The sequence below is a fragment of the Nematolebias whitei genome, chromosome 10, assembly GCF_014905685.2.
Source record: "Nematolebias whitei isolate Nwh7 chromosome 10, NemWhi1, whole genome shotgun sequence".
Classification (NCBI taxonomy): domain Eukaryota; kingdom Metazoa; phylum Chordata; class Actinopteri; order Cyprinodontiformes; family Rivulidae; genus Nematolebias; species Nematolebias whitei.
This window is the reverse complement of record NC_056507.1, coordinates 7,107,722-7,121,828: the sequence shown is the minus strand read 5'-3', so window position 1 is coordinate 7,121,828 and position 14,107 is coordinate 7,107,722. Positions and strand designations below refer to the sequence as shown.

General features: G+C 39.1%; 1 protein-coding gene across 1 annotated transcript in view; it reads right to left on the bottom strand.

Annotated features, from left to right (window-relative positions):
- Positions 1 to 14,107, bottom strand: part of cep290 (centrosomal protein 290) — a gene marked incomplete in the record, with an annotated part of 80,139 nt that overhangs the window by 32,354 nt on the left and 33,678 nt on the right. The window contains 10 exon segments of the mRNA XM_037683096.1: positions 1,021 to 1,158; positions 2,753 to 2,966; positions 5,422 to 5,621; positions 6,503 to 6,610; positions 8,033 to 8,302; positions 8,403 to 8,537; positions 8,674 to 8,781; positions 10,392 to 10,556; positions 10,639 to 11,094; positions 12,698 to 12,809. Coding sequence (XP_037539024.1) covers positions 1,021 to 1,158; positions 2,753 to 2,966; positions 5,422 to 5,621; positions 6,503 to 6,610; positions 8,033 to 8,302; positions 8,403 to 8,537; positions 8,674 to 8,781; positions 10,392 to 10,556; positions 10,639 to 11,094; positions 12,698 to 12,809 — 1,906 coding nt within the window.

The window sequence follows — 14,107 nt, the reverse complement described above, 5'->3', positions numbered from 1 at the left end:
ATGTCCAAACCACTGTCCCTCCTCTGGACACGTCCAAACCACTGTCCCGCCTCTGGACATGTCCAAACCACTGTCCCTCCTCTGGACATGTCCAAACCATCTCAGGCTGGACTCTCCAACTTTATCTCCCAGTTGTTCAACCTGTTGTGGAAAAACTGATGAATCAATCTGGAAAGACAGGTTTTTTTCTTCATACTTTAATTTTATTTTTTCTAAACTTATTTAAACTTGAAAATATTTAATGAAAATGTCCTACTTTTAAAGACTGCATGGGAACACTGCAAGAAATGTAAACATGAAAGTTGAATGAATGTACTGTATTTATTTTTTATTAGATATTTTTATGTTTATGGATTTATTACCAGCAGTAAAAGTTTATTTTTAATACATGAAGAGAGTAAATTAAATTTGGGCTTTTCCTCTCCTCCATACCACAAACGACATGTTTATTTTCAGTCAATACAACCCTCTCGAGATCATAGATGTGACTAAATAGTGGCTGTCACCTTATGATGAATTGATTCTTTCACATTATGAATTCTTTAAACTGATTTTCTTTAATTGCTGAAATGTAGATGAGCCTCCAGAGATGAACGGATGATGACGACAAATGAAAGAAATTAGAGCCCACTGAAGTCAGACACGTGTCCACAAACAGGAAACGAACCAGAAACTTCGAATGTAGCTTGTTGTCCAGTTCAGAAAGGAAAACGTCCTCATGTTCATGTCACAGAAAAGTATTGCTGATCACGCTTCACATTATACTTTTTGTGAACGGGCTTTTCTGAAAATGCAGTGGACGTGAATTAAAACGTATTGGGCGATTATTTGTAAGGGGGCTTAAACGAAGAGGTACAGTTAATTAAACATCAGCTGCTTTGTGGAAATTATTTTCTATACACCAGGTTGTGTAATCTAAACCCACCTACAAAGCTTTCTTCAAGATGATTCTTTACCTCAACAGTGAATGAAACATGGCACACCGAGGACCAGCAGGTATGTTGTGATAAGTCATCTTACCTTCAGGTGTTTGGTGTGTCTGTCAACAAGCATTTGTACATTGAGGCTCTCTTCCTTTTGGGCAGCATGCGCTATGACCTGCTGCTCTGCTGCAGCTGTCATCTCCGCCCGTAGAGCCAACAGAGCCTTGCTGAGAGCCTGAAAAACACAAAAGACAAGCTAGCTGCGATGCATTCGACCAGTTGAGTGATTTCTGGATTTACTGTCCTGTCACATTAACTGTTCTTTCTTTTTTTGTACAGACTGGAGTCCTGACATGTGACTAAATACTGGCTGTCACCTCATGATGAATTGATTCTTTCATATGATGAATTCTTGAAACAGATTTTTTTTTATTGCTGAAATGTGGAATGAAATTCAAATGAAACTATAAAATGCAGCGTGAATGAGCTTGCTGAAAAACAGCTGAAATTAGCTCAAAACATGCTGAAATGTAGCTGAAATGAAAGAACAAGGCTAAATTAGCAAAATAATGCAGAAAGAACACAAATTTGATGAATTACATTTACAGTAGTCCCTCGATACTTCGCTGTTCGTTTATCGTGGACTCGCGCTATCGTGGTTTTTCAAAATAAGGGTGGAAATGACACACAATTGGCTGATTGATGGCTGAGCCGCACTATCGGCATGGAATTTTTATTTAAAATAAATTATTTTAAATTATTTAGCACCTGATGCACCTTTGTGCAGCCCATACTGCAGGATAAACTTCCTGCTGCAGCTGATCAGCTGTTCACCGTGCAGAGTGGGCGTGGCCAAGAGCGCTTGCAGCCGGTGGCAAAGAGCAGAGGAGGCAGGGAGCTGAAATCATGACATTCTGTGCTCTTTTAGAGCTTTAGAGTAATAAAATTAACTAAAACTACTTTGATTACTATTCCTACTTGGTGGTTTTTCACTTATCGTGGGTCTTCAGGGTATAGATGAGGGACTACTGTAAATAAGAAATGAGCACAAAAAAAAAAAAAAAATTAGCAACAAAAAAAACCCACCCAAACAAAATAATAATAATAAAAAAAAAACCTGCTGAAATTAGCAACAAAAAAAAGTCTGAAAAGCAGCTGAAAAAGCAGGAAGAAGCTTAAACTACCAGAAGGAAGTGGAAAGAACTTAAATGAGACCATAAAATGTGGTAGTAGCTGAAAAGCTAAAATTAGCATCGAAAGAGCTAAATAGTAGCTGAAAGAGCAGAAAAAGCTGAAACTACAGAAATGAGCTGAAAGGAGCATAACAAGTTGAAATTAGCAGAAAGAAAGTTAGAAAAGAACAAAAAAAATGCTGTAGTTAGCAGAAAGAAGCTGAAAGGAGCTCAAAAGCTGAAAAAAAAACTCAGCTGAAAATAGCTGAAAGTAGCTGAAAAAATGTTTAAATTTGCACAAGGAAGCTGAAAGAAGCTGAACCAAAACAAAATGTGAAAGGAGCATTAAGAGAAAAAATGAGCTCAATTCATTTTCTAGGAGGAAAAAAAAAGTCAGAAAAGGCTAAATATTTCAAAAAGCTAAAGTTGCACTAATACCAAAAGTCATAGAAGGATTATCCTGAATAAGCTGAATGTTTTGATTTATGATTTGTTGAAATAACACAAAAATTGTGGAACGAGAAAGACGCCGAAAACGTACGGAAGAAAAATGGATCTCAATAGTGTGAATGCTTCATAAACATTCACACAATTAAAACACTTTTATTAAAGAGGATTTATTTAAAGCTGAGCAATGATCTGTCAGCTGTGCACAACCTTTAGCTTTTTCTCTTTTTGGGTGAGTTCTGCTTTTAGTCGCTCCATCAGGTTCTTCATGGTGTTGCTCGGGGAGCGGACGTTGGCCTCCTTCTGGGCATCCAGCTCTGTGAGAAGGTGGTTCATCTCTTTCTCCATCTGAGCTATGTGGCTCCTCTGCTCCTCGATCTCACCGCTCAGAGCTTTAACCTGGGCAGCAGAATGTTCCTCCAGCCTGCAAAAAAAAAAATCCTCTGTCAGTTTTACAACAGTCAGTTCATCCAAAACAAGAAAAACATATTTAGACAGGAAAACTCCTGATTTACGACTGTTTAGAGAGTCACAACTTGTGTTAAATCATTTCAGCTTTGCCAAGCAAAGTAATGTTTCTTGAATTTGGGTTTATTCTGTAGGCTCCTTTGTGCAGACATGGTTATTATTTTTTAATGTGGCTTTTTACCTTTAGTTCTACTAAAAGTCATAAGGATGGTAAATTTAGAAAGATAAAGGTTGTAGTTGTCACTGGTGGTGCATTTTCAAAATAATAAAACATCCATACATTTGGGTGCACTCTGCCATGATTGACATGTCTATCACCCCGTGCACTATTGAACCACCCGCTGCACTATTGAACTTTTTAAAAACCCTCTTTAATCGGATTTACTTCTAAACCGTTAAACCCTAGTCTCCTTTAATTTACCCTAAGTAACTGTTTGGTTACCAGATAATCCTTCTTTCTTTTAAGTCCAACAGTATTGACTTGTTCATTTACTCTATCAGAGCAGTGACACGTACGCCGAGTGAAAAACATAACCTAATCCTTTAAGACAGAAAGCAGCAAATAAGTATTTACCCTCTCCGACCTCGGCGCCACTAATCACTTCTTGTTAAGGTTCTATGGGTCTAAAACGTTTATACGGTAGTCTCTCACTACTTCGTGGTTCGACTTTCGCAGTTTTTCAAAGTAAGATTGTACACGACTGTCCACTTTAATATTACCCACGTGATTGGGATGGTACGAGATAAAAAGTTAACAAAAAAAAAAACTTTGGACAAGCACCACCATTTTGTAGTTTTTTCTTTTTTTTTTTTAATAAGCCCCTCACTGTAACACAAGTCAAAAGAACTACACTACCCAGAAGCCAACAGTGTGCCCAACTGGAATCGAGCTGCTGGCCTGCAGAGCTGGTGAGTACAATTTTGCAGTAATGTACAGTACATACATAAGTATGTTCACTAAAGTTCATGCTCAATAATCCAGGTAAAAATCCAACAACATTCGGTCAGATCTTCTGGACGTTTTTTTTTTTTTTTGCTGAGGCGTTTCATCCTTCATCCAAAGGACGTCTTCAATCTCAAGAGCCAATTCAATTAAATTCAGTTTATTTATATAGCGCCACATCACAACAGATGTCCTCTCAGGGCACTGAACAGAGCCACCAAGGTGTTTTGAACCACTTTGTCATCACTGCCTCAGAGGAGTTGATGGGGGAGAGGACGGCAAACAAATTTTTTCCACTATAGGAGTGTGCTGTTTGTGGGACTCAGCTTGTTTGGTGGCTCCTCAGATTGAAGAAGTCCTCTGGATGAAGGACGAAATGTTTCAGCAAAAAAAGAAAAAGAAAAAAGAAACCGTCCAGATGACCTGACAGAACATTGTTGGATATATCAAAGTTCATGCTCAGTAATCCAGGTAAAAAAATCCAACAATGTTCAGTCACGTTATCTGGACAGTTTCTTTTTTTGTTGAGAAACGTTTCACCCTTCATCCGAAGGGCTACATCAATCTGAGGAGTCACAAACAAACTGTTTCCCCACCAAGCCGTACACTCCTATAGTGGACCAACCAGTTTGCTGGCAGCCACAGCAGCCTGGGAGGAGTCGACGGGGGAGAGGACGGCCCCCAGAAACCATCTTATCGCCAACAAACTGGTTGGTCCACTGTAGGAGTGTACTTCTTAGTGGGGAAAACAGTTTGTTTGTGACTCCACAGATTGATGAAGCCCTTTGGATGGAGGGTGAAACATCGCTCAACAAAAAAAGAAACTGTCCACATGACCTGACTGAACATTGTTGGATTAGCGTTCCAACGTCGCAGCTTTTCACACCGACGCCTGTAACGTAACCCCCGTGATAATCGAGGGACTACTGTATATTCATAATAAAACTTCTAAAGTCATAAACGTTTTTAAATCCATGGCATCGTGTGAAGGATGGAGGAGGATTAGGCGGGTTAGAATGGACTGTTGTGCTTCTAAACAGGAGGCTTATAGACAGAGCGGCAGAGAGACGTTAATGCCTGGGTTGCACGTGGTTGTCGCCTCACGGCTCGATACAGACGACTGAATTTACACCGCACAGATCCAACAGTCAATGAAACTATGAAATCCCTTTAAAGCTCCCTCTACTTTACAGGTCCAACAGAGCAGTCACACAGAACCTGCACAGGTTAGTTCACTTTTCAAAGATTACGAAAGCAATAAATCGATACTTGCCATTTGGGTTAATGCTGATCTCAAAGTTAACCCAAGGTAATATAATGTGTTCATTTAAGTTATTTTGAAAAGCTAGCAAACACATAAATCTTCTCTTTAAACTTTTTTTTTATTTTATTTTACTTTCGTAGGCGTGCTTAAATACAAATTTCACAATCTACCATTGTCACACACACAACTAAAAAGCTTAATCACTGTTTTATCTGGTCCGTGTGTTTCTTAGCCTGTGTTTCCACGACGCGTTGCTGCCGCTGCAGCTCAGAGGTGGTCAGCTTCAGCTTCTCCGTCATGGAGCTAAGGGAATCGTCCTGCTCGGCCACGGTCTGCTCCAGCTCAGCCAGACGCACCAGGTGCTTGGGCGTTGGCACTCTGATGGTGGACTTCTTCATCAGTTGCTGAAAACAGGAAAGAGGCGATATTACACACGACTGTCAACACTGATCAAACAAACACATTAATTTAATAAAAGCATGAACTGAACATTTAATCAGAGCTTAAACAATTCTCTACCACGATATGAAAAATACAAGATAATAGGGATAATCCTATATGCTAATGTGTTAAAACTGATTTGGCCGATAACCGATATCAATACCGATAATTTTCCCCTAGACCTACTTACTACACAGCTTTCTCTGCTGTGGAATTAAAATACATTATTCCTCATGGTCTTTGTCAGTTTGGCCTGCCACCAAATGCAGATGCCAAAAAGGGGGCTGAAGATGATGCAACACTTCAACTTGTATTATGTTAAATGTCAAACTTATTCGTGACATTTACTCTCTCCAACATTTCTCGAGATGGTCAATTAGGTTCTAAATGTTGTAGGACTTTGTTTTCGCTCCTCCTCGCATCACTGACGCTGATCAGTTATTGCACATAGCAGTTCTGAATCTGATATCAGTTTCCGACACTTTAAAAAACTTGCACACCGCCGACATTTTCACTTCTTCCTCTCCCGCCGTGATGAGATCAGGTAGGCAAGCGTGACGTCATAACATTGTGGGTTGTCATACAAAAACATTGCCATATATATATATATATATATATATATATATATATATATATAAATAAACAGAGCCTTTTATATCGGTGAGTTATTTTGATGGAATGGCCGATGTCCGATATTTAACTTTATCGCTAACATCAGCCGATACCGATACCATGCAGATAATATCGTGCATCCCTACAAGATAATTTGACATTTAAGACCCTTTTTGTTCTGGTTTTGTTATAAAATTCAGCCCAGAAAATGTGACTTTTTTTTTTTTTTTACCATTGCTGTCTGTCTGAAGCGATCCAGTGAGGTGTCTGTGTAAATGTCCAACTTCTCATGCAGCATTCTCAATTCTTCCTGATGTCTCTTTATCGTTTCCTCTTGATCCTAATCACAGAGGAGTATAGAAACAAGTAGACTGTAAAAAAAAATTAAAATACATCAATCGAAAATGTAAACGTCTTGACTTTTACTGAAGTACTCTCTTTTCACTACTGCCTAATTCTTGATTTATAAAGTTCTAACAGTAGGAGTGACACTCACTGTTCATTTTCAGTAACAAGTTGTTTTTGCTTGTGGGTGTAACCTCACATGAATTTGCACCAAATTGTCAAAATACAAAAGTCTCAGAAAAGCACACATGAGCATTTAACGACTGCGTTGGACACAACCAGTCACTCATCTCTCCTTTCTCCAAGGATGCTCGTGCTTTTATTTTGTTTTGTTTTTGCCAACTACCACAACAGGAAAGGAGTAAAGAAAGCGATCTACTGCAGGTCATTACGGTACATCCCTCTTCAAATAAATGTAGTGGATATTGTGTTCCCTTTGCAGGGAGGGTGTGTATCCAAGTTCAAGATGGCCGAAATATCGAGGAAAAAGTTCATTTTTCCAGCCGCAGCATTCGTGTCCGCAACGTCAGAGAAAAACTCTAGCATCACATTTTCTGATGAGGGGGAAACAAATAAACAAATGAGTAAATTAATAACAAGAATCTGTGTTTGTTCTTAAAATTATTGGAGATTAAAGATTCAGGCGGTGGCTCCTTCAGTGTCGGCGTTCATGTTTATTCCACGCTGAGCAGAGAGCAGCGTTTAGGAATGCCACAACTTGACTTAAAAATAAAAAATAAAAAAATAATTTGATTACAGTAATTACAGGCTGGCACAGTTATTTGAGCTGTTGCATCACAGCAAGAAGGCCACAGGTTCGCCTTACGCCAAGCTCCCAAGCACGGAAAATAGAGTCAAGAAATGAATGATTTCAGTTATTGAACAGCTGATTTCAGTTGTTCTGAGTGATGTTTTCCACAGAGTGGGCACAGTGCACAGGACTTAGACGTCACACAAACGCACAGAGGTTTGTGTGACGTGTGATTACATGTGTGAGGTGTCAACTTCCCCTCCACCCGTGGATCACAGGCTCGGCGAGAGTTTGGAAGATTGCGGTGCTTTTTTTTGGACGATTTTTCTAACAAAAAGTTATCTTTTCGTTTTAGAAATTATAAAACTTGACAGTTTACTTTAAATAGGAAAAAGACAATGTACAGTAGTCCCTCAATACTTGGCGGTTCGGCTTTCGCGATTTTTCAACGATTGTCAACTTTAATATTACTCACGTGATTGGGACGGTACAGGATACCAAGTTATTGACTTTTTCAATTTTATCTTTTTGTAATGATAATGTGTGTGCGTGTGTAAGTAAACAAAAAAAGCATTTCGTTATAGCTTGACTGTTTACCCCCAGCTGTACATGAAGCTACAGCTAAATAACGATCAAACAGAAATGTTTAAAACAGCATCACTGCACCTGTCTAGTCTGGGCCATCTGGTTTTGATATTTCTTTATAACATCTTCTTTTTTGTCGATTCGAGCTTGGAGGTCTTTGATGGTTTGATGGGCCAGCTTGAGGGCAGACTGACCGTCCGACCGGTCGTCTTTGTGCTCAGAAAGGTCTGCAAGCAAGCGTTCCCTGTTAGCAGCAGCTGGGAGCCGGAGCCGCAGCTCATTGATCACCTTATCCCTGGATGTGATGTTCTGCTGTGCTTTCCACAACGCTTCTTCCTTCTCTTTCAACTTCTGTCAATAAAAAACGATTAAACATTAACACTGCAAGTGCTGTTATGCATTTAGCCTAAAAGTAGTGTTGATTCTATGAAAAGCGACTGAAATACTGTGCCTTCTCCAAACTGTTGCACGTGGCTTGAAGGTCCACGATGGTGCAAACGTGCTCCCTAGTTTTACCAAAAGCAAACTCTAACTGATGAGCAAGAGGAAGTGATGGGTCTGGGAGTGATCCTGCACATTCAACAAACTGAAAAAAAAAAGTTCAAAATATAGTGAACAGGTTTCAGACAGACTTATAGCTGGCAGTTCAGACTGTTTTGGTGTAAAACAGATCTAAATTCTGATCAAGTTGATCCATAAAAAGAAAGAAAGCAATGTTTTACCTTTTCTGCTTTGCTAACAGCCTCATTTTGCTGCTTCTCGTGGTGGTCCAGCTGACTCTCCAGCTCTACTTTTTGTTGGTCCCATGCAAGCTGACATTCTTCTCGAAGCTTAATGCAGACAAGAAAATACATTTCTCAGACCCCTTGACTTACTGTCATGTCAAAAACAGAAAGCCCAACCTTTTTGAATAATTTGTCTTATGTATCAGAACATAAAAAAAATAATCTGGACTTTACTTCCCAGTGTCCTCCAAAGCTGACAGTAACGACTTTAACTTTTTTCTGATGAAAGTCAATAATGTCAGAGGAACCATTTGTCCATCATTGTGCCATAATTCTGGCTCTTCACTCTTATTCCATGACTGCATTTGATCAAGTCATTTTATGTGACGTTTCTTCTTTGTTTGATAAAAGGAAAATTTCTACCGGCCCAAATGACATTCTTCGGTGATGTTAAAAAGTATTTTTTTTCTGTCATTGGTCCTTGCACTGCACTATGTGTAAATCACATTATCCTATATACTTTTAGTACGGAGAACTGTTAAAAAAAATAGTGGACTTGAGTTTACCAGATTTAAATTTAGCAGATGCTATTTCTGTTAAAAGTATTCAAAATTAGTGAAAATACTAATCTGCTAAGTGGAAATCCTGATGCATGCTCAATAATCCAGGTAGAGAAATCTAAAAAAGTTAAATCTGGTCCTCTGGACATTCAAAAAAAAAACAAAACAAAGCAAAACAACAAAAAATGTAGAATGTTGTTTTGGGTTTTTTTGAATGTCCAGAGGACCAGATTTAACTTTTTTAGATAGATGCTAAGTGGAAAGTTAGTTCTGCTATTAGCAGATTAGTGGAACGGTGCTCACCACTGAATTTCAATAATCCCAATTCCTCTGAAATTTAATAGTTACCCACAGAACTTAGTGTTTCCGAGAAATTTCATAATTTAATAAAACCAAAAAACTTTAATTTTGAAAATTATCAGTGTAAACCTAAATTTGATAGTTAACCATCATTTGTTGGCAAATCTATAATTTCTGTGTGGATTTTTTTAAATATTACAAGTTGCAACTGAAAGCATTACAAGTGGTCAAAAAAGAAAGTCCTGAGTTCTGCGTTTTGGTCCTACCCACTCTATATCAGCGTTCTGATTGGTTGATCTTCCTGTCAGTTATTAAACAAATTCATCCTGGAGACTCTGACTAAGCTCAGCCTTCTCTCACAACAGTGAAGTCCTGACCAATGGGCGCTCTTTCTCTTTCTGCCATGAGACAAAAATTTTAAATAATCTGGATAACTTTATTTTCATGAATTAAGAAATTAGCAAAAATAACAAAAACTGTGAAAATATTTATTTAAAATAAACAAGTAAATTTCTAAACGTATACTGCTTCTTGATATGTGCTGAAATCTTAGGACTTCTTGAAGGCGTTGAAGGTCGACCAAGGTCAGACCATTCACTGCTCAGGAAAACCTAAAAGCTTCTCAGACTACAGGTCTCAGGCAGCAGGTTAAAGATTAAACTTTAGGACAGGGCAGTTAGAAAAAAAAAAAAAAACTGAACAAGTATGGCAAATTGTTGAATCTTGGTGTGGATTCAAACATGTTGAGCTCTAAAAATATGAGCGATCTTATTGACCATATAATCTCCGAATTTTATAAATTAATTATGCCACAAATTGTTTTTGCACACATTACTACTCTGAGACGTTACTCACAGTGTTCCGCTGTGAGATATCCTCTTCCAGTGAGTGGATGGTCCGGTCCTGCTCTTCCAGAAGTCTCTTAAGGTACGTGATCTCCTCTTTTTGGACCATCAGCTCCCTGCCTTTCCTCAGCTCCTGAAGGTGAGCCTCCTCCAGCCTCTTGTGCCACTCCGTTATCTGTGTCACGTTCAGTTTTGTGAATAGGAAGTACATCACAAGACCAGAAAATTTACAGACATCATGATTATTACCAACTGACCTTTTGAGCCCCTCTATTATTTTTTAGTGTTGCGATGAGCTCTTCCAGCCCCTGTAGCCTCAGCTTCAGCTCCTCAGCCCTTCCTTCTGCCCTCTGCCTCTCCTCCTCAGCCTTCCTCCTCTCCTCCTGAACCTTTGCCTTGTCTTCCTCGAGTTTCAGCATGGTCACAGAGAACTTCTCCTGCTGGCGGAGCGGCAGCGCTCCAGCAAATTGCCTACAGAGTGACTGGATGGTCTGGCTAAGGTGCGTGGAGCGATTTCGACCCTCCTGGCGGGCGAAAAACAGCTCGCGCTCGCTGGCGTCCAACTTCTGCTCAGCTCGCAGCTTAAAGGCCTCCAGCTGCTGGATGAGAGTGGTGGCAACCTCCAGCTTTCCCAGAGCCAGTGACTCACTGAGCTGTAGGGCCATGATGTGCTGGTGGAGCTTCGCAATGAGGGTCTTCTCATCTGACTGTGACTGAGAGAACAACATCCAGAAGTCCATTGAAGTACAACTGGCTGGTATAAAACAACCTTCTTTAGGTTTTAACTCTACTGTCCTGCCTCAGACTACCCCGACTTAGTTAAAAACTACGGCTCATGTTGCGGCTACAGCCACGAGTGATGTAACTACGGTTTGCCTCCAGTAGTCCTCAAGAAAATGTACTTTGGAGATATAAATTATTTTTGTCTTTTTCACAATAATAAAATAATGTTTTTTTTGGTGCCACTTTACAATAAGGCTCCCCTTATAGATGTCTAATAAATAGTTTATAGATATGTTATTAAGTCCTCTATAAACACTGTATAAATCATTAATAACCATTTATTATGCATTAATTAAGGGTAACAGAGAGACAAAACTGACCAGTTTCTCGCCAAATCTGCCACCTATATATTTCATGGCAGCACAACAGCTCAGTGGTTAGCACTGTTGCCTCACCGCAAGAAGGTCCTGGGTTCAATCCCTGGTTGGACCTGGGGTTTTTCTGTGTGGAGTTTGCATGCTCTTCTCGTGCTTGCGTGCGTTTTCTCCGGGTACTTCATTTTCTTCCCACACACCAAAAAACGTGCATGTTAGGCTGCCTTCAGGCCCAGGCCTCCCTTGCAAAAGAGATCTGTGGGATTTGCTTGGTTAAATAAAGGTTAATAAAATAAATAAAAATAAAATAAATTCATCTAGAGTGGTTAAATTAAACATTTCAGACTACGTTACTACCTTGTAAGCACAATAAGCATTTGTAAACCTATTTTTTTTAGGATAGAATATTGTACTTTATCACTGCATTATAAGTATCTACAACATTATATGCTAAAAAAATGAGGTTTACGAATGCTTATTGTGCTCACAAGGTAGTAACTTAGTCTGAAATGTTTAATATACGTAACTCTAGATGAAATATATGGGTGAATTGGCTCACTATTTGGCAAGAAACTGGTCAGTTCTGTCTCTCTGTCATCCTTAATTAATGCTTAATAAACAGTTATTAATGATTTATAAACCATTTATAGAGGAATTAATAACATATCTATAAACTATTTATTAGAGGAGCCTTATTGTAAAGTGGTCTCGTTTTAGTTCTTCATGTTGTATTGGATTAAGAATTTTTCATTGTGACGTCCGTGGCAAATTATTCTGAACCAACATTGAGAAGTTTTGGCTATCACTATTAGACAAAGTAACTGTAACTAAGTGTTTAGATGCACTCCGACATTTTATTTTAAGACAGAAAAATAAGACAATTAAAAAATCTGATGCGTAATATTGAGAAGTAAAAACAAAGACGCGCATCTGACAATTTCCTGGCAGTCAAGGCAGAAACAATTGTTGACCTTGTGCATTAGTGGAAAAACAAGATTTTCAGAACACAAAAACTATTCATTATATATAAAATTTTCCATATTTTGGTCAACAGAGCACATCTGAATTTATAAATGTAATGTTTTTGCAATAAACAAATTATAATCTACCATCACTGTCATCAAAAGTAAATAGGAACTAATGAAAAACATGAGAAAGTTTCTGATTTGGCAAATTCTTATCAAAACGACAATAAAAAAAAATCAATAGCTATATTTACCTGGTAGTCCAGAATCTGTCTTCTTAAAGCCTCTACTTCAATATTGTTAGACCTCTGTCTGGTCTGCAGGGTGGACACCTGCATCATGGCTACATTTGACACTTCCTGAAGCCTGTTAACACATGCTGCGTTAAAGCTGAAGTATCAAACTAAAAGCAAATGTATCTGACTGATGCATAAAGATGGAAATAAATCTTAAAAGTTTCACCGTTTGAAAGGCTGGTTCACTCTAATCAGTATATTAAAAGGATATTATGGCTTTTTTGAGGTGGGCATAATTGCAAAAATTATGAAGAATTGACACCTTGACAGATGTAAAATGCTTTTAAATGGCAACAGTTGGCTGCAGATCTTCTGATGCAGCCTGGGTTAATTCTGTCAGGAATTTAATCTTTCTGCAGAAATAACCATGGAATTTAAAAGTGACAAGAATAAACAAGTTTAAATAATAACAGCTTGTACAAATCACTCAGACATTTAGGACCGGAGTGGTTTTAAAATAGAAGAAACTAACTGGAAGTGGCCACATGTCACCGTTATTCCAGCAGACACATCATAACGTTCAAGCTGAAAGAGCAGTGATTGTTTTTGTACTTGCAAATAATCAAAGAATTCCATGTAAATAATAATATTACATGAATTGGTGATGTAAAATTTATTGAACTTTCTTCATGAACTGTTATGAAACATTTGACACGAACATGAAAAAATGTGTTGCCTGAGCTCAGGCCATGTGGCTGATGGAACCAAACTGCTAACAAGACCACGTTGCTAACAGGACCATGCTGCTAACAGGACCATGCTGCTAACAAAACCATGCTGCTAACAGGACCATGCTGCTAACAAGACCACGTTGCTAACAGGACCATGCTGCTAACAGGACCATGCTGCTAACAGGACCATGCTGCTAACAGGACCATGCTGCTAACAGGACCATGCTGCTAACAAGACCACGTTGCTAACAGGACCATGCTGCTAACAGTACCATGCTGCTAACAGTACTATGTGGCTAACAGTACCATGCTGCTAACAGTACCACGCTGCTAACAGTACCACGCTGCTAACAGGACTGCACTGCTGGTAGGACCACACTGCTAGCAGGACCATGCTGCTAACAGGACCATGCTGCTAACAGGACCATGCTGCTAACAGTACTATGCCGCTAACAGTACCATGCTGCTAACAGTACCATGCTGCTTGTAGGACCACACTGCTAACAGTACCATGCTGCTAACAGGACCATGCTGCTAACAGGACCATGCTGCTAACAGTACTATGTGGCTAACAGTACTATGTGGCTAACAGTACTATGTGGCTAACAGTACCATGCTGCTAACAGGACCATGCTGCTAACAGGACCATGCTGCTAACAGTACCATGCTGCTAACAGTACTATGTGGCTAACAGTAC